This window comes from Cajanus cajan, chromosome 1 (assembly GCF_000230855.2).
Source record: "Cajanus cajan strain Asha chromosome 1, NIPB_CcT2T_4, whole genome shotgun sequence".
Taxonomy (NCBI): Eukaryota; Viridiplantae; Streptophyta; class Magnoliopsida; order Fabales; family Fabaceae; genus Cajanus; species Cajanus cajan.
Genome location: NC_138517.1, coordinates 8,076,708 through 8,095,525, shown reverse-complemented (window position 1 = coordinate 8,095,525; position 18,818 = coordinate 8,076,708). Strand labels below are relative to the sequence as shown.

The following is an 18,818-nucleotide window of genomic DNA, read 5'->3' as shown; positions in this document are numbered from 1 at the left end:
TTTCTATTAACAAACCTGTTATTTCCTTCTAGTGTCATGTAAGAAGGAAAAGTAAATTCTAATTTTATAAGTATTATTTTAATTTTTTAATATAATAATAACTATATTTTTATTTATATTCCTAAAAATATTATTTAAAAATTTAATATTGTGTTGCATCCTTTACTCAATTAAAAAAGTAATGCTTTGCCCGTAAGTGAGGAGGTAAACTTTGTATTGTTATCGTAAAGTTTATAAATAGAGCAGTTCATTGCGCTTAAATATATGCACCTTCCTTTCAAAACTCTCTGATTGTAGAATTATATCACAACGATGGGTCTGAGTCTCAATTTTGTCGTGGAACAAAACCAGGTTCTTTTTTCTTCTTTCTCTTATGTTGAGTAAATTATAATTATTTCATGGATGTTTTATAGAATGATACTTTACCTTGATCAACCTTCAAATTTATATTCTATTCCAATGGCAATATTCTTTTTACTAATAGCTAGAATTGATCGGTGACATGAAACATTATGAGTGATCCAATTGATAAATGAACTTCGTACTCCAATTTTGTTCAGAGAGCATATCAGTAAAAATATTTAGAAAACTATATTTAAGTTTGATTCTTATATTTTTGTTACACACAATTTTATAACACTTTTTTACAACTTTTTTTCCTCTCCTCTATATATCTTTCTTTTACGGTAGTTATCTCAATAATCTCTCTCTTTTCCTCATATCTCTTAAAGTGTGTTTTGGGGACATGATTTATAGTGAATTAGAAGAGAAGAGGAATGATATACAGAGAACTGAAAAAAGTTAAATTGTTTGGAAGAAATGATTTATGAGGATTTAAAGATAAATAGAGATAGGTCCCAAGGTCCCATAGAAAAAAAGTATCCTCTAAAAAGAGAAGATTTATTAAGAATTTTTTTTTAAAAATAAATTTTTACATATTATTTTTTTTCTTTTTATTCTACTAAATAATGGTTAAATATAATAAAATATAATTTTGAATTACTTAGTCTCTCTATTTCTTACTTAATTTTACTATACCAAACAATTATAAATTCTACTATTTTTTATTAAATTAATTTTCACCTATTTTCTTTCTTTCTCTTCAATTATTCTCCTATAATATTATTACTGAAAGCGTTTGTTTTATATTATGTTAACCAGATGATTTAAAGTTTTTACATCAAGAAGTGTCAAATTTAAGTAATGAAAAGAGGGGTTATGCACTTTATACAACATCCGATTACAGACTTGGTTAAAATACTATTTTATCTCTATAATTTTATTTACTTTATTTTTTAATTTTTATAAATTAAAAAATATATTTTTTAATTTTATATTTATCTATTTTAATTCTTTTTAATTTTATACTATAAAGTATATTACTTTTAGTTTCTGTATTTATAACTTTTTAACCCTTTTTTTCTTATCTACTAAAAAAAAATTATCATATAATAACACATATAATATATATATATATATATATAACATTTATAGTGACATTTTTTATTATGTCACTATATGTAATATTTTTTTTATAATGATCATTATTTTTCGTAATAACATCTATTTTACATTGACATATGATAAATGTTTTTAATTTTGTAAGAGTAAAAAAAAATGTCTAAACAATGAGTATTGCATATAAGGATACAAAAAAGATATAACGTGTCGAAAAACCTAATTTAGAGTAATTTTAACAAAATAAATTTAACATTTGACATACAAAATTAAATTAATAATGTTGTGTCAATATAAAAAAGATAACATTACAAAAAAAATTAACAACAAAGACCAAAAATGTAATGACCCGCATGATCGTCACACTACGCAACACACGTCTAGTTATGCAATATACATATACTAAAGTAGTAGTATAATATAAGCATTCTACATCTCCAGTTTATGTATAACCATATACATAAATATCTACTCAAAACATCTGAAATCAGCTAGTAGGCTTCAAAATAAAATCCATCTCTGAGTACCACATGTGGCTCTACTGCTACTCTCTAACCGGCCTATCCTTGCTATGCTCCCATACATAGTATGATCATAGCAGTCCAAACCACATGGAAACACGCAAGGGTAAGCTAGTGAAAAAAATCAACATATATATGTAAACAACTTACAACTCAACAACAAAAAACAACATTTTCAACAATTCAACATTCAACACATAACAATACCCAACTCAATCACAGCTTCACAACATCACAATATATATACAACTCAATCAACACAAGGTCAACACATCAAAAACTTATGCGTCATCACGCATTTCAACTCAGAGATCTCCTACAACACAGGGTGAACAATCTAAGTGGTTAGGTCCTACCGAACCGACAACACATAACCTTTTTGGCTTGCTAGGTAAACAACAAATTTGAATATCAATCCACAACACAATAACGATTTATCAGACTTTTCCACTTAAACAAGGAAGTATAGTACTCTGTTAGGACAGAACAACTGGGTTTAGGCCTACCATGACATTAGCTAGCTCAACTAAGCCACGTATGGAATTAGCCTACCGACTATCTTCCAAATACTACAACCCTCCGATACTTGGTTAGGAACTAAGTTCTCGACTTCGTATTTTACTCGAATTGGCCACTTGTAATTGGTATAGCTTAACCTGGCCCCTATACCGTGGTCGCTTTGTACACGTGTGCCTCGACCTTGCCCACACACGGGACCAACTTCCCAAGGAGGGTTTTCAACAAATTAGGCTCTCTGAGCACCACAGTTTTCTCGATCCACACAATGAGATGAGCAACTTCGAAAACATCTCCCCTAGTCCTAGTGATCAACAGCTCATCATCACAACTGAATCAGCTTTCAACTCAACAACACAACTTAACTCAACAACTTTAAACAACACACAACTTTTCAACTCATCATCTCAATCAACTTTAAACTTTACAATGTAGTCAACTCGATAATTAACAACACAATTCAACAACACAACAACTTCTCAACAGTGTTTAACAACATGTTTTAGTAACAAAGCAACTTATCCAAATGATACATATAGTATTTCTTTACAAATACACAAATATGATTCAACACACAACTACATCTGCTCATCATATCACAATATTCAACATTTTCCAACAATTTATCATATATAACAACATGAATAATTTAAACACCCAAAATAACTATCAACTTATCACTGCTTGTGAAATGACAACCTTCACATAAAATAGTGTATCAAGAGTTATACTACTCCTATCATACCCTTCCTTATCCCATATGAAAGATAAGAATATTTCCTACAACTATTATGCAGACAAAAAGTCTTAATTCTATCATCTACTTTGTCAAAACTTTTAAAAACTGCAATAGCTATAACTAATACTGACAACTTGACCCCTGTTCACTAAAATAACAATATCTGGAGTACTAGAACTCCTTTTTGGGTGATTCCAGTGCCATTGAAAAGCTAACATCCAAGTCTACAACTTTCATGAAGACCTTGAGACCAAATTCGGTCATCTAGGATCACCGCTGCAGCGCTTAATCCAGCGCTTTAGCTGCAACTCTTTGGCAGTTCCTTTCCTTTCCACGGCCATGGCTACAAGTTTCTGCCACTTCAATTTTTTTCCATAGCTATGGCTGCAAAACCACAGTCATGGCTACAAGTCTCTGTCATCACGTTTTTCCCTCCCACGGCTATGGCTGTGAATCCACGGCTATAGCTGTGGGTTCCTACAAGTACTTTTTTTTTACTCCATGGCTATAGCTATGAATCCACGGCTATAGCTATGAATCCACGGCTATAGCTGTGGGTTTCTAAACTTCTAAAACTCCATGGATTTCACCTTCGTTTTCACTCAAATCTTCCATGAACCTGCAATCCCAGGAGACCCAATCCATGCAACAACTCAAATGCACCACTACCAACCACATGCAACCCAAAAATATCAAGAATCACAACATGCATGCACCAAGATTCAAGAGATCATCAAGAACAACCACATGGTTTCAGCTTTACCACATGCAACCAACCCAGCTCAATAAATCAACCCCCAAATCACATCCTAGATGAAGATCCAACTACATGCAAGCCAAAATGTATGACAAACTCGAGTTTTAGCTTCCCTTACCTCGGAGAAGAAGAATCCGAGCTTTGGGGGAAGAAGAAGACAAGCTTTCGCACGACTCTGGGTTATTTCCCAAACTTCAAGCTCTCCAGCACCAAAATCCAGTTCCTTTTCAGCTTAATCTTCAGAGAACAAGAAGAGAGGAGAAAAGGATTTAGCTTCAGCCAAGAAGGTGAAATGAAAAGTAAAGAAAGAACGGAGTCGAGGCTTACAAAAAAGATTAAAAAACTATAAGCATATGGATTAAAAAGATCTATCTTAAACTATAAAAACTAAAAAATATTAAAAAGTATAAGTATAATAACTAAAAAGATTTATTTTAAATTATAGAGATTAAAATATTTATTTTAAATTATAGAAACTAAAAAGATCTATTTTAAATTATAAGGACTAAAAAGACCTAAAAGATAAAACAAGTAAAACTATATAGACTAAAAAAAATATTTTAACCTACAAACTTTTATGTAAAATATATTTGTTAACTTTTACAATAATTATCTTAAAAATTATACTAATAATATTTTTTTATTGCTTAAAATTTACACAGATTATATAGGACTATAAAACCTGTTAGTAATTTACAAGGACTAATACTTCCAGTTGGTCAATTGATATCTCTTGCTTTATGTAATATGTTAAGTTGAATATTTACACAAATTTATAGAGGAGGTTAAGGACATGGAGAAATTCTTAATTATTACATATTTTTCCCAAAAGCACAAGGATATACACTGAATTCACAACATATTACATTTTTGTATATGCACATTAAAAAAATGTACGAAAACAAGCTTGAAGAAACTGATCTCAAGCAAGACTTACAAGCAAAAACAGCTAATTTTATTATTATTTTTTTCATTTAGCTCTAGAAAGAAACAGAACTCGATGATAGAATTGCTTAAAAAATATTAGATTTTATCATCATTGATCAAATTAATTACATCATGATCTTTTATTATATATCCTCTCTGATTACACGACTTCTAATAGATGATAGATATCTGTTAGGATTTATTTTTGTTATTTCTGTTAGGATTTGTTATCTTCTATCTTACTTTAGAATTTATATCTAATAGGATAGCTTTTTACTGCAAGCCTATAAAAGGCTTCACATCTCTCTGTAATTCAATCAAGAGAAAACAAAAACTTCATAATTAATAATTCAATCAAGAGAAAACAAAAACTTCATAATTAATGATTGATTTTTAATATGGCATTAGAGAAGATCGATCTAGGGACAAAATTGGAGGGACAAAATTGGAGAAGGACCATACCTCTAACCCAACTTTCTACCTCAGTTCTTCTGACAATCCAGGAACACCTTTTATTACTTCAGTTCTCAAAGGACCCAACTATAGAACGTGGGCTCGTGCGATGAAGACCGCATTGCATGCAAAGATGAAACTTGGTTTCATAGATGGGACTATCAAGAAACCAACTATCAGATCGAGAGATTTTCCAAACTAGGAGAAGACAGACTTAATGGTAATGGCATGGCTTATAAATGTTGTTGAGCCAAGTCTACATGGTAGCATCTCACATGCTTCAACAGCAAGAGACATATGGCTTGATCTTGAGGAACGTTTTGCACAAATCAATGCTTTAAGAATTCATCAAATATGGCGTATGCTGTGTATGATGGAGAAAGAACATGATGAACAAATTAGCCCTTGCCGGAGTGTAACTGCGGAGCCTCAAAACAGATGATTCAAAGAGAAGAGGACCATCGTGTTCACTTGTTTCTTGGAGGTCTTGACAACGAGGAATATTCGCACATCAAGGCTACCATTCTAAACACAGAACCACTTCCCTCTCTAAGGCGTGCCTTCAATCATATTCAAAGAGAAGAATCACGTCTTACAATAGATAATGAAAAGAGTGCAAAAGCAGATAATGGAGTAGCTTTTCATTCATCTAAAGGAGTGAAACCAAAGGGACACGGTGGATCCCGATCTGAGTGCGATCATTGCGGCAAAACATGTCATATTAAGCCAAATTGTTTTGAGATTATTGGTTACCCAGAGAATTGGAATACTCGCAAGGCACAAAATGATACACGTAGACAATGACATAAATCTAATGCATTGTTAGCTTTTTAGGATGAGGAGAAAGAGGCTCTAGAAGGTGCAAAGGTTGCGCACACACTCCATGAAAAGCACATGACACATAACATAAGAGTGCATGAGAATATGGCTGGTAATAACAAAAAACTTAGAGAAATAGAATGGGTGTTAGATAGTGGAGCTTCACACCACATGACACCTTGTCTTTCTCTTTTAAAGGCAGTACAAAAGATTGACAAACCCTTATATGTGACAGTACCCATTGGAAGTGCTATTTTAGTAGAAAGCATGGGATATATTGATCTTAATAAAAACATCAAACTGGAAAATGTTTTGTTTGTGCCTCAATTTAGTCGTAATTTGATTTCTATGCATAAATTAGCACGTGATTCAAATTGCATATTAACACATGATGAAAATCATTGTGTGTTGCAGGACTAGACCACGAAAAATATGATTGGATTAGGTGACATGCATGAAGGGGTTTACACACTTAGAGGACCAACGAAAAGTATTTATTTCACCGTTGTCTTGGAAAACATGGCTGGTATTTGGCATTCAAGGTTGGGGTATCCCTGGTTTAAACCTCTCTAGAAAATTTCTGATATAGTTAAATGTAGTTTTATTACAAATAAAGAGGAATGCTGTGACATTTGTCACAAATCCAAATAGTGTAAACTTTCTTTTAATCGTAGTAATAATAAAGTTGAAGCACCCTTTCAGCTCATTCTTCATTATGAACTATGGGGAAAGTATAACACTGCTTCACACAATGGGTCGCATTATTTTCTTACCATCGTTGACAATTATTCAAGAGCCATATGGATTTATCTAATGAGACACAATCTAAGACTCTAGATATGCTCAAAAAATTTTGCACGATCATAAAAAGGAAATTCAATGTGGATGTGAAGAAAATAAGGAGTGATAATGACAGAGTTCACAAATTCAAGCTTTCAAAGATACATTCTCGAAGAAGGAATAGTTCATGAAACCTCTTGTGTAGGAACACCCCAACAAAATGCACGTGTAGAACGAAAACACAGGCATATACTCAATGTGGCTAGAGCCTTACGCTTCGAAGCTAATCTTCCCATACATTTTTGGGGAAAATGTGTGTTGACAGCTACTCATCTCATAAATAAGACACCTACGATTGCAAACAGCGACATCACTCCTTACGAGATGTGATATGGAAAACCACCAAGTTATGATCACTTAAGGATTTTTTGATGTTTATGCTATGTAAAAAAATTCATCCAAACGACAAGACAAATTCGCGCCAAGATTAGAAAAATGCATGTTCATTGACTACCCACAAAATCAAAAAGGCTGGAAAGTTTACAATCTGGAAACACATGAATTTTTTATTTCACGTGATGTAATTTTCTATGAAGAGTATTTTCCTTACAAACCACCAACAAGACCAGATTCCAAAAACTACACATCTCAAGAACGAGATGAATATTCATACAATATGATGCATGAAGATAATGATCATGTTTCAAAAGATGCATCACAAGTATCAAGCGAGGGAGAACACTCACAAAATGAGGAAGAAATAGAGAGTAATTCTTACAATATAGAGACAAAGAGCTCTAATGACGAAGATTTAGAGAATCGAAGTGAAGGGGAGAATCAAGGTGAAGAAAAATGAACAAGGCAACCTCCAACTTATCTTAAGGATTATTATTGCCATGCAGTCACAGAAATCCTTCATGCACGACAACCAATCCTAACATCTCTTCAGGTATGGCTATCCTCTTTCAAACTTTGTAAGTTATGATCATTTTTCACATAGACATCGAGCCTACCTTGCAGCACTTGGGTCTCATGATGAACCCAAGACATATGCTCAAGCGATGAAGCATCCTGAATGGCGTACTTCCATGACAAGAAATCAAGGCATTGGAGGATAATCAAACATAGGAATTGACACATCTCCCACTAGGCCGAAAAACTGTCGGGTGCAAGTGGGTATACAAAATAAAATACAAAGCTACAGGAGAAATAGAAAAATATAAAGCATGTCTCGTGGTAAAGGGGTTCACTCAAATAGAAGGAGAAGAATTCAATGAGACCTTTGCACCAGTTGCCAAGATGACTACTGTTAGGTGCTTGTTATCAGTAACAGTGGCAAAAGAATGGGAACTCCATCAAATGGATGTAAGCAACGCCTTTCTACATGGAGAATTAGATGAGGAATTTTATATGGCCGTACCTCAAGGATATAGTGTGTCCACAAAAGGAATGGTATGTCACTTGTGCAAATCATTATATGGTTTAGGTCAAGCTTCTCGCAATTGGTACACCATGCTCTCTCATGCATTGGAGGAGTATGGTTTCAAGGAATGTGATGTTGATCATAGTCTTTTTTTCTATTCACATAATTCAACTTTTCTTGCATTTTTGATCTATGTGGATGATTTTGTTATAGCTAGTAATGACTCTCTTGCGTGTGCTCAATTCAAGGAATACTTGAGCAATTGCTTTTATATGAAAGATTTGGGAAATCTAATATACTTTCTTGGTTTAGAGTTGGCACGAGGCTCAAAGGGATTATTCATATGTCAAAGAAAATATACCTTAGACATTTTGAACGAGTATGGAATGCTTGGATGCAAGCCAACATCTTTTCCCATGGAACAAAATCATCGCCTTGCACTGGCAACATGATCTCCTTTTCCAGAACCATCCCAGTACCGAAAAGTAATAGGATGTCTCATTTATCTCACCACTACTTGACCAAAAATCACCTATTCAGTTCATATTTTAAGCCAATTCATGCAAGAACCGCTACAAGAGCATTGGGATGCTGCCATGCGAGTTCTATGCTACGTGAAGTCATCACCGGGACAAGGATTTATATTGCCTAAAAACAATGATCTTCAGCTTGTTGGTTATTGTGATTCAGATTGGGCTTCTACTTGCCCACTTACCCAAAAATCTATTTCGGGTTACTTGATGAAACTTGGACCAGCTCCAATTACACTTGGAAAACCAAGAAGCAATCTACTGTGTCCAGATCTTCCAGTGAAGCAGAATATAGGGCCATTGCTCATGCAACTAGTGAAATCATTTGGCTGAGAAGTTTATTGAAGAATTTACAAGTTGAATGTGACTCACCTACATTTTTGCATTGCGATAACCAAGTTGCTCTCCATCTTGCAGCTAATCCTGTTTTTCATGAATGAACTAAACACATAGAAGTCGATTGTCATTTTATAAGAAATCACTTGGAGAAAGGGACTATCACTACTTCATATATTCCAACAAAAGAACAACAAGCTGATATTTTCACCAAATCTTTGGGAAGAAAAATATTTTCAGAATTGACAGTCAAGTTAGGGGTGTTCATAACCCTCACACTCCACCTTGAGCGGGAGTAATAGATGATAGATATTTGTTAGGATTTATTTCTGTTAGGATTTGTTATCCTCTATCTTATTTTAGAATTTATATCTAATAGGATAGCTTTTTGTTACTGCAAGCCTATAAAAGGCTTCACATCTCTTTGTAATTCAATCAAGAGAAAACAAAACTTCATAATAAATGATTGATTTTTAAAACTTTCCATATAGGTACTTTTCTCAGGAAATTCTTGTGTAAAGTTGGTGATACTAAACAGACCTGAGAAGCTAAACAGCCTTAACCATGAAATGGTAAGTTCATAAAGCCAATTCTTTAAGTGTCTCAAACATGAATTACTTTACTTAATGATAGGTTTTTTTTTTTTTTTTTTTTAAAGTATTGTAAGATTGTAGGAAGATCAATTAATGGAGCTGCCATTGTGGAGAGCTATTTTGGTTTAGTTTTTAAAGGATATCCCCTTTCATAAGCTACCCCTCAAGGTTATGCCACCAAAGATATTTTGCAGTTAACAGTAAAATAATTTTAAAAAATTAAAATTAAAAGAAAAACACAGTTTTCTTGTTGTAAGAGAATGTCAATATATGGCTTCTTTCACTGTTTTGCAGATTTGCCGAATAAAAAAGAATTTAGAGTTGTATGAGAAGGATCCTTCAGTCCAACTTGTGATACTGAAGGTACGTAAAACAGCAAGGGAGGATGCAGATTTCCAATATTTTTGTTGGATTATCAGGGGAATGGAATATATAAAATTAAATTTCCAGTTTCTTATTCGGTTAAATATTTTATTTTTGATCTGATTATTTTTTTTTCTTGAGTAACTGCTTATTTTGCTTATTTACACTATTCATGTATGATTAATTTCCAATATATCATTGAAATAGTAACTATATGTATCCTCTATATTTTCCGGCTTTAACTAGGGCAATGGAAAAGCTTTCTGTGCCGGTGGTGATGTGGTATCAGTCATTACTTCCTCAATTGTAGGTATAGCTTCTCCAAAACCAGCAAAAAAAAATATGATATAAAACTATAACCGGTGATTGAGATCTTACATAAACTTTTTTTTAATAATTTAATCACTGCAATTAAGACCTTTAATTTAACCGCTAAGGATAATAAATGGATAGACTAATTGGGTACCCGCGGATAATGGAGACGGATAATTTTTTACCCGTTTATAAATGGGGCGGGGGCGGGTATGATGATATCCATACCTGCGGGTACCCGTTTAATATTATTTCTTAAATATCCTAATTATCCTTGTACCACATAATCCTAAAACTACACTCTGTCATCTTATTTTTCTACAAAAGTGAGGTTGATGAAGTTACCGACATGTGTTAAGCATATTATAGAATTATGTTGGATGTAATTTGATTAATTTTCTAACTTTGATTGGACCAATAAGATTTATATATTTTAAGTTATTTACTTTCATTTGGAATTATGATATTGAATCATTGTAGCTTTGTGATGAGACTTTAACTTATGAGATTGCTGTATTTTAAGTTATTGATTATCTAGAATTTTTATTATTATTTCAACAAAATTAAAGTTAAATAAAAGTTCAAAATTAACATTAAATTTTTATTTTTAATATTTCAATGACATTAAAATATAAATTTAAAATTATTTGTAATATTTTTTTTTTAATTTCTTAAAAATTTTATAAATATCCATGGATATCCGTGGATACCCGTGGGTATTCAAAAAATTCATGGATACCCGCTTAATGGATACTCGCACGGATATGGGGTGGGTATGGAGCCAATTTTCATTCAGCGGGGCGGGGGAGGGTTTACTATTACCCGCCCCCATGGGGCCCATTGTCATCCCTAATTAGGAGACTAATACTTAATTAGTTCAGAATTTAGTCACACGTAAATTCATTTTTGTAAAAATGTGTTATATGGGAATGGAATCCAAATCCTTTTCTACAAGTCAACCGAGTTACACCGTCTGTTACATAAACTTATGTTGTTATGTTAGTGATTTTAATTATAACAGAACTAAGGATCTCGTGAATCGAACCAGGACACTGGACCTATGGTGCTAGCTTTTGCAAGAAACAACTTACTCTGGACCATTTGATAGCAACCTATAAAAAGCCTATGGTGAGTTGGCTATGTTTCAATTCTTGTGCCGGCGATTCATTAATATCTTTATGTATCTCGAGACTCAAGTGCTCAAAAGCAATTTTTCTTTTAATAGAAATCACTATAAAGATGTATCGGAAAATCATACCGCGATGTCATCTAATAATAGTGGCCTAGCGTTAAGTCTTTTAGTTTTTAGTAGTTAGAACTTGATGTTAAATTCAATTTTCTTTCTATTTTATATAAATTTGTGCTATAGGTGAAATAAAAAAATTTGTATCTGATTTTCTTTTTTCTTTTTTTAAAAAAACTTGGTACTTGGCTATAAACTTACAGCATCCTATTAACTACGCTAAGATGCATTTACAACAAAATCTCATGAAATATTTTTCACTTTTACTTCCTTAAGCGAGAGAAAATATATCCTTCTACATCACTAATTTTTAACTTTTTACATTGATTATTGAGATCATATATAAAATTGATTATTTTATGTTTGGTTAAATCGATGTATAGAAATAAATTGTTGATAGGATGAGACTTATAACACTCAAAAGAAGGAAATCAAACTAAGTGGATTAATAGAATATTAATAATATATATATATATATATATATATATATATATATATATATATATATATATATATATATATATATATATATATATAGGGGAATGTTAATATACTCCCACCTATTTTTTAGTGGGAATATGTTAGCAACCTATACCAACATTTTAGGACAAAAAAATCATTCATTTCTTTTGATTTAGTTAATTTGTACAAAGGATATTATAGTAATTTAATTTAATTTTAAATGAAAATAAAATATTTTCTCTCTCTTAATAAATTCATTCTCTAAGTCATTTCTTTATCCTATTAAATTCCTTCTCCAACTCATTTCTCTTTCCTATTAAATTCTTTCTCTAACTTATTTATCTTTCTCCTATTAAATTCCTTCTTTAACTCATTTCTCTTTCATCCCTCATGATGTCTCCCCCCTAACAAATAAAAATTAAAAATTAATTAATAAAATAAATAAATAAATTGGAGAATGAAGTTAATAAGAGAGAAAAAATATTTTATTTTCATTTAAAATTAAATTAAATTACTATAATATCCTTTATACAAATTAACCAAATCAAAAGAAATGAGTGATTTTTTTGTCCTAAAATTTTGGTGTAAGTTGCTAACATACTTCCACTAAAAATAGGTGGGAGTATATTAGCATTCCCCATATATATATATATATATATATATATATATATACTTTATATTTTAATTCTCTAAATACTAGATGATGATATTTGAAGGGTCATCTTTATAACTATTGAATTATAAATAATATTTTCTCTTATCTTTTGGGACATCAATTGTTAGTTTTAGTTTCAGTTCTTTTGAATAGCTTTCTTATATCTTTTAATGGTAGATTTTAGGAGTACAGTTATTAACTTTCTATGGACCGTCTTCATCAATGACTTTTAATAACTGATGTATGTGGTTATGTTCTATGTCTGAAATTTCTAACCTATGTATAAAGGTTCGCAAAATTTTTAAAAATGTCACCGCATTTTTTTAACATCCAATCGACCTAGAATTGTGGCATGTACAATATTTCTCATTAGGTATTGCCTCCCAGATTAATTTATTTGTTAGCATTTATTCTCCTATCTTAATTTATTATACCCATTTGAGTGGTTTCTTTAAACGGTTGTGGAATCAGGTCTCTCTCATCAATGGAGTGGTCATGGGAGGAGGAGCAGGTTTGTCCATGGTTACAAAGTTCAGGGTTGTGACCGAAAAAGCCGTATGTTTCTAAAGAACACATGAAAGTTTCATGAATATGAGATTCTACCCAAACATTTATTATGATCGATTATTTGTAGGTATTTGCCATGCCAGAGGCATCTATAGGACATTTTCCAGATGTGGGTTCAAGTTACTTCCTTTCTAGGCTTCCTGGCTTTTTTGGTAAGATGGTTACATGTTTATGTTTATGTTTTTTTTCTTCTTTTAATATATGGAATTTAATTTGAATGCACTTGACAATGTAAACTTGATAGTATATAAAAAAAAATATTTATCAATTATCATCCAATTATAAGTTATAATATATGGTAAATTGTTGAATCTTATTTTAATTAACTTAAATCTGTACCGTAATTTCTATATAAATACATGAAAAGTACTCTGGAATATATATGTATGTGGTAGTTTATATCACTAGTAATGTCTTCAATATAATCCTAGCTCGTAACTTTACAATATATCACGCTGCTTAATAGGTAGTTATTTAAAATCTATTTTTCAATTAGAATTTCATTTATCTCTCAGCATAACTCTCAAATCAAAATAGAAGCAAACTTTTTTTTAATAAAAAATGTATAATTATAAAATTTTAATGTGCTAAATGACTTCTTTGTTTTCAGTTTCTTTTTCTTGTATAAATTATTTGTCTAAATGAATTTTCATAATTTTGATCTAAAACACAATATTTTTTAAGTCTATTATGGTTATAATTCAGCTCTTCAAAACGTATTAGAATTTTGATACGTGATATAAATTTCACTCATTTAATGTCACCACACATTTGAGAGTTCAAAGAACAGAAAAAAAGCTCGTTAAAAATATCTCATTTAATTAATTAATATAAAAGATGATGATACAAGAAAGAATTATATGTATTTGTAAGTGCAATAGAAACTGTATATTCTCATGCCAAGTAAGCAAACAGAACTAACACACAACTTGTAACAAACGGCGTTAACAAGAAAAAGGGTTGAAGGGTTGAAGTCTGAAGAAAATATGAATGTTATTTTTTTTTCATTTAAAATATATAACTATAAATGATGAAAATTATGGTTGTTGAAAGAATACTTTTAATTTTTCCAAAATTATTACCAGTTCATTTAATGTAGAAATAACAAGTTATGGGATATATATGTTGTGCAGAGTACAAATTCATATATATTTTGTTTTTCTTTGTGTATTGGTATTAGTTTGCAATTTTATTCTCACTCAATTATATGCAGGGGAATACATAGGGTTGACTGGAGCACGTTTGGATGGAGCAGAAATGGAAGCATGTGGTTTAGCCACACATTTTGTGCCTTCGGTGGTAAAACTACATTCAGAACTAGCCAGTTTCTCAATTAACTTCCATAATAAAAAATAGTTATAATGTAAATGGATATATAATGTGATTTTTAAGAACTAAATAATTCACCACACAATTCAATTTTTATGTGTTATAGAAGCTAAAGTCGTTGGAAAATGCTTTACAAGCTATTAATTCTCCAAATGTTTCAACAATTACTGCACTAATACAAACGTTCGCAGAGAAAGCATACGTGAAAGAAAACAGTCCTATTAAAAGGTAAATCAGCAAAAAAAAAAAAAAAAAATATATATATATATATATATATATATATATATATATATATATATATATATATATATATATATATATATATATATATATATGTATGTATATGTATATGATCTTCTCCTGAAATTTTGTGCATTAATTTTTTAGAATTGACTCTACTGAATGACACACGTTCTTTTTCACGTAAAAAAAAAAAAAAAAGAAAGATTAGAGACTTTAAACAGATGTTTCTCAAAAGGGACGGTGGAGGAAATAATTCAATCCTTGGTAAGTAGTAAGTATACATGCAACTAAGACATGTAAATATTGTATTCATTTATCCTCTATTTTGCTGAATATATAATTAAGTATATAGTATCATTTTTAATTAATCAAATAATATGATCATGATTTTATAGGAACATGAATTACAAAATGGAGCTGAAAAGTGGATAACAAATGCATTAAGCTACATGCGTTCATCTTGCCCTACTAGCCTCAAGATATTTTTGAAATCAGTAAGTGTGGCAGAAAAAGATTCAATTGTACATACTCTCATTATTGTTCATAATAATGACATATTGGGTATTAGTTATATTAAAAAGAACAATTTTCTGATGTGTTTTAGATCAGGAAAGGCAGGGTACAAAACATTGATCAATGCCTTTGTCGAGATTATAACATTACCTGCCACTTGGTAAGAAGAACTTTCGGAAATGATTTATATGAGGTAAATATTTTGATTTAATGTACGATGAATTTATTAGAGTTTTGTATGGTTAAGGAATTAATAATAATTTCTTTTAATTAAAAATGATGTAGGATATATATATATTAGAAATTACGGTAGAGATACATTAACAACTTTTAATATTTTTTTATATTTATAAATCCTTTGATCATTATAACATTGGTTAAAATTTGCCTTATTTTTATTCTGCAGTTAGGCCATAGTCATTAAGTTTATTTCTTTCACTTTTTTTTTTTGTTTCCTTTATATCCTAGGAAATGGTATGCAGTATGTGATAGAATATTAATAGTGCATTAGGATAGAGCAATTAGTTTTATATGACTAATATTTGCCCCGTTCGTTTAACTCAAAATGGGTGCACAGGGTTCAAGAGCAAAATTGATTGATAAAGATAACAAGCCCAAGGTACACGATAGTATCTTATATATGTTCTATCTTTAATTATGGATATATATTTATATATTAATATGATTTTAAACGTATGGTTTTTCGTTTTTCTTTTCTCATTTGTTAACTAGTGGGAACCTTCAAAACTAGAGCTGGTTAAAGAAGAAATAGTGGATCAATACTTTGAGAACGTCAATGATGATGAATGGGAATGTCTTCGATTTCCTGATAGATCCAATTCTCAAATTGTAAGCAGATTATAAGGTTTAATGGAGCTCATTCTGCTAGTTTAAACTTAAGAACTATATGTAAGCCATTTGAGAATAAATTAAGTGAAATATCTATGTTATTTCAGGGTAAAGGAATTGATGTTAAATTTAGTTCTAAATTAAGTAAAATAAAATATCTGTAGTATGTGATTTGGGCAGCTTGAGGTTTAATTAGCTTCTCTTTAATTTAATATTTTTATATTTTCCCTTGTCTCTTTCATCATTTTGGTATTAAAAAATATTCTGTAGTCTTTTTTCTCCAGACATGGCATCTCACACTGAGTCACTCTTCATTGACAATCTAAAACTGAAAATTTATCCTTTTTAAAAAATTTGATAGAGTTTCTTTTTCTTTTTCTTTTCTTCATACCTTGACATTTTAGATAACTTTAGTTAAGACGGTGAAGATGAATTAAAGACTTTTAAGTTTCATTCTCTTACCTTCCCTCTTGCTCTTAAGTAGTACTCTCACTATAATTATATATAAGTAAAAAAAATTAATTTTTTATTAAAATATATGTAAATTTCAATTAAATTAAATTTATGATCTAATGTTCTTAAACTAAAAATAATTTTAAGATAATAAATGAAAACACTATTAACGAATGTACAAAAATGCTCTCTTAAGAGTTACATCGTAAAACACAACTATTCATTATACTCACATAATTGTTAATGTGAATCTTGATTAAAGATAAATTGATAATGTGAATCTTAATTAAAGATTAATTGAATATTTAATTCTCAATCTTACTTAATTGTCTTAATAAATTCCACGTGTACTAATATCAAGCTTAACCTAATTAGATTGAAGATTTAATTTCATTAACCTTAACATTTATTAAGTTTTAGCTCAAGTAAAGATTAAGGGTTTTTTAACTATAATATTAGTACGAAATATTCATTATTAAAAGTAGTGATTAATCTTTCTTAAAGACCATGAACGTACATAAAATGGATATTTCCCTCTCAATATAGTTTATTTTAAACCATGATTAAGTCTTAATTAATCATGTTTAATTTCCTTAACTTGAGCATTAATTTTACTTAGAGCATTTTCAATAGTGATTCTTATAAGTAACTTATTAAAACTTATAATTCATCATGCCACACCATTCTTAATTAAGGAACTCACTACATTTCTACAAATTTTGCTCTAGTAGTAGAATCTTATAAGCAATCCACACTTATATATATATATATATATATATATATATATATACTTTACTTTTTGACAACTTAAAAAATTAATTTAATTATTATAATTAAATATTAATTTAATTGAACATATATAATAAAAAATATTTTTTTATTTGTGGGGGTGATATGTGTTATAAAGAACATTGCTTATTTAAGAGTTACTCCTTATTTTAATTTTAAGCAATTTTCTGTATCATGTCATGGCACTTCAACGAAAGTTGCTAATAAATACGGTTGCTTATTAGTAAGATATACCACAAGCATTATGCATTGGAGATGTTCTTAAAGTAATGCTACACATACAATAAAATTGTATGACTTATACAACATCACTTTTGAATCTATCTTTCCCCATCACTTCATTTATTATGGAGAAAGACATTGAACTTGTTTGGATACAATCTAAAAGAACTTTTGAAAGCTTCTCTACCGAAAATAAAGAATATATTTTTTATGAGAAGCTCCTAAAATTCCTTCTAAGCTTGCATCCAAACATATTCATTAATAATGGAAAATGATAGATACGAAAGTAATGTTATAAGTTGTTATATAATTTATACATCTAACATTACTCTTTTGCTAAAGCCTAATCACATATAAATCTTGATCATATTCAATTATCTTAATGATCCTTACTTAAGTACTAATTAAATTAGTGTCAATCGCATTTAATTAACTTAAAGATTTTTATTAAATACTAATTAGATTGGTCTTTATCACATTTAATTATCCTAAAAATTCTTTCTAAAGCACTAATCGAGTGTAGGTCTAATTATGAGTCTTAACCACTCCTTATTTAACCTTACCCACTTTACTAGTTAATTATAGGTTTAAATTTACTTTTCATTTCTTATAGTTTCACAATTTTATAATTTTGATCCTAACTTTTTTTTATTACAAATTTATCTTTTTAGCTTTCAAAATTAAGAAATGTTGGTTCATTCATTAATGACATGTCATTCAAAATTAAAAAAAATGTTAATATTCTCGTGAATCACAATGACTAGTAATTACTTAGTCACATTAGTTTTCATGTAAAGAATAACTTTTATTTACTATATATATATATATAAGGAGAGTTCAAACGATATTGATGTAATTTTTATTAAGTATTACACCACTCAATAACTTTATATTAAATGTAAATTTTATAAATCTAACTGTTAGATTGAAAGTTTTTTACTCTTAGATCATATATACACAATTTTA

At 30.1% G+C, this 18,818-nt stretch overlaps 1 protein-coding gene across 1 annotated transcript; it reads left to right on the top strand.

The window, feature by feature from the left end:
• Window positions 1-203: 203 nt before the first annotated feature.
• On the top strand, window positions 204-16,561 carry LOC109818151 (putative 3-hydroxyisobutyryl-CoA hydrolase 3). The gene is made up of 14 exons (XM_083074010.1): window positions 204-351; window positions 9,751-9,831; window positions 10,147-10,215; window positions 10,462-10,525; window positions 11,576-11,655; window positions 13,359-13,442; window positions 13,522-13,606; window positions 14,668-14,753; window positions 14,890-15,011; window positions 15,230-15,290; window positions 15,422-15,520; window positions 15,631-15,732; window positions 16,117-16,158; window positions 16,272-16,561. Exons 1-14 carry the CDS (start codon window positions 313-315, stop codon window positions 16,401-16,403), a joined length of 1,146 nt encoding a protein of 381 aa, XP_082930136.1. The 5' UTR covers window positions 204-312; the 3' UTR covers window positions 16,404-16,561.
• The last annotated feature ends 2,257 nt before the right edge of the window (window positions 16,562-18,818 follow it).

Coding starts and splice junctions, on each gene's coding strand:
- LOC109818151 (XM_083074010.1), top strand. CDS start 313: ATGGGTCTGAGTCTCAATTTTGTCGTGGAACAAAACCAG. Junction 15,291..15,421: donor AGGAAATAATTCAATCCTTG/GTAAGTAGTAAG, acceptor ATGATTTTATAG/GAACATGAATTACAAAATGG. Junction 15,733..16,116: donor TCGGAAATGATTTATATGAG/GTAAATATTTTG, acceptor ATGGGTGCACAG/GGTTCAAGAGCAAAATTGAT.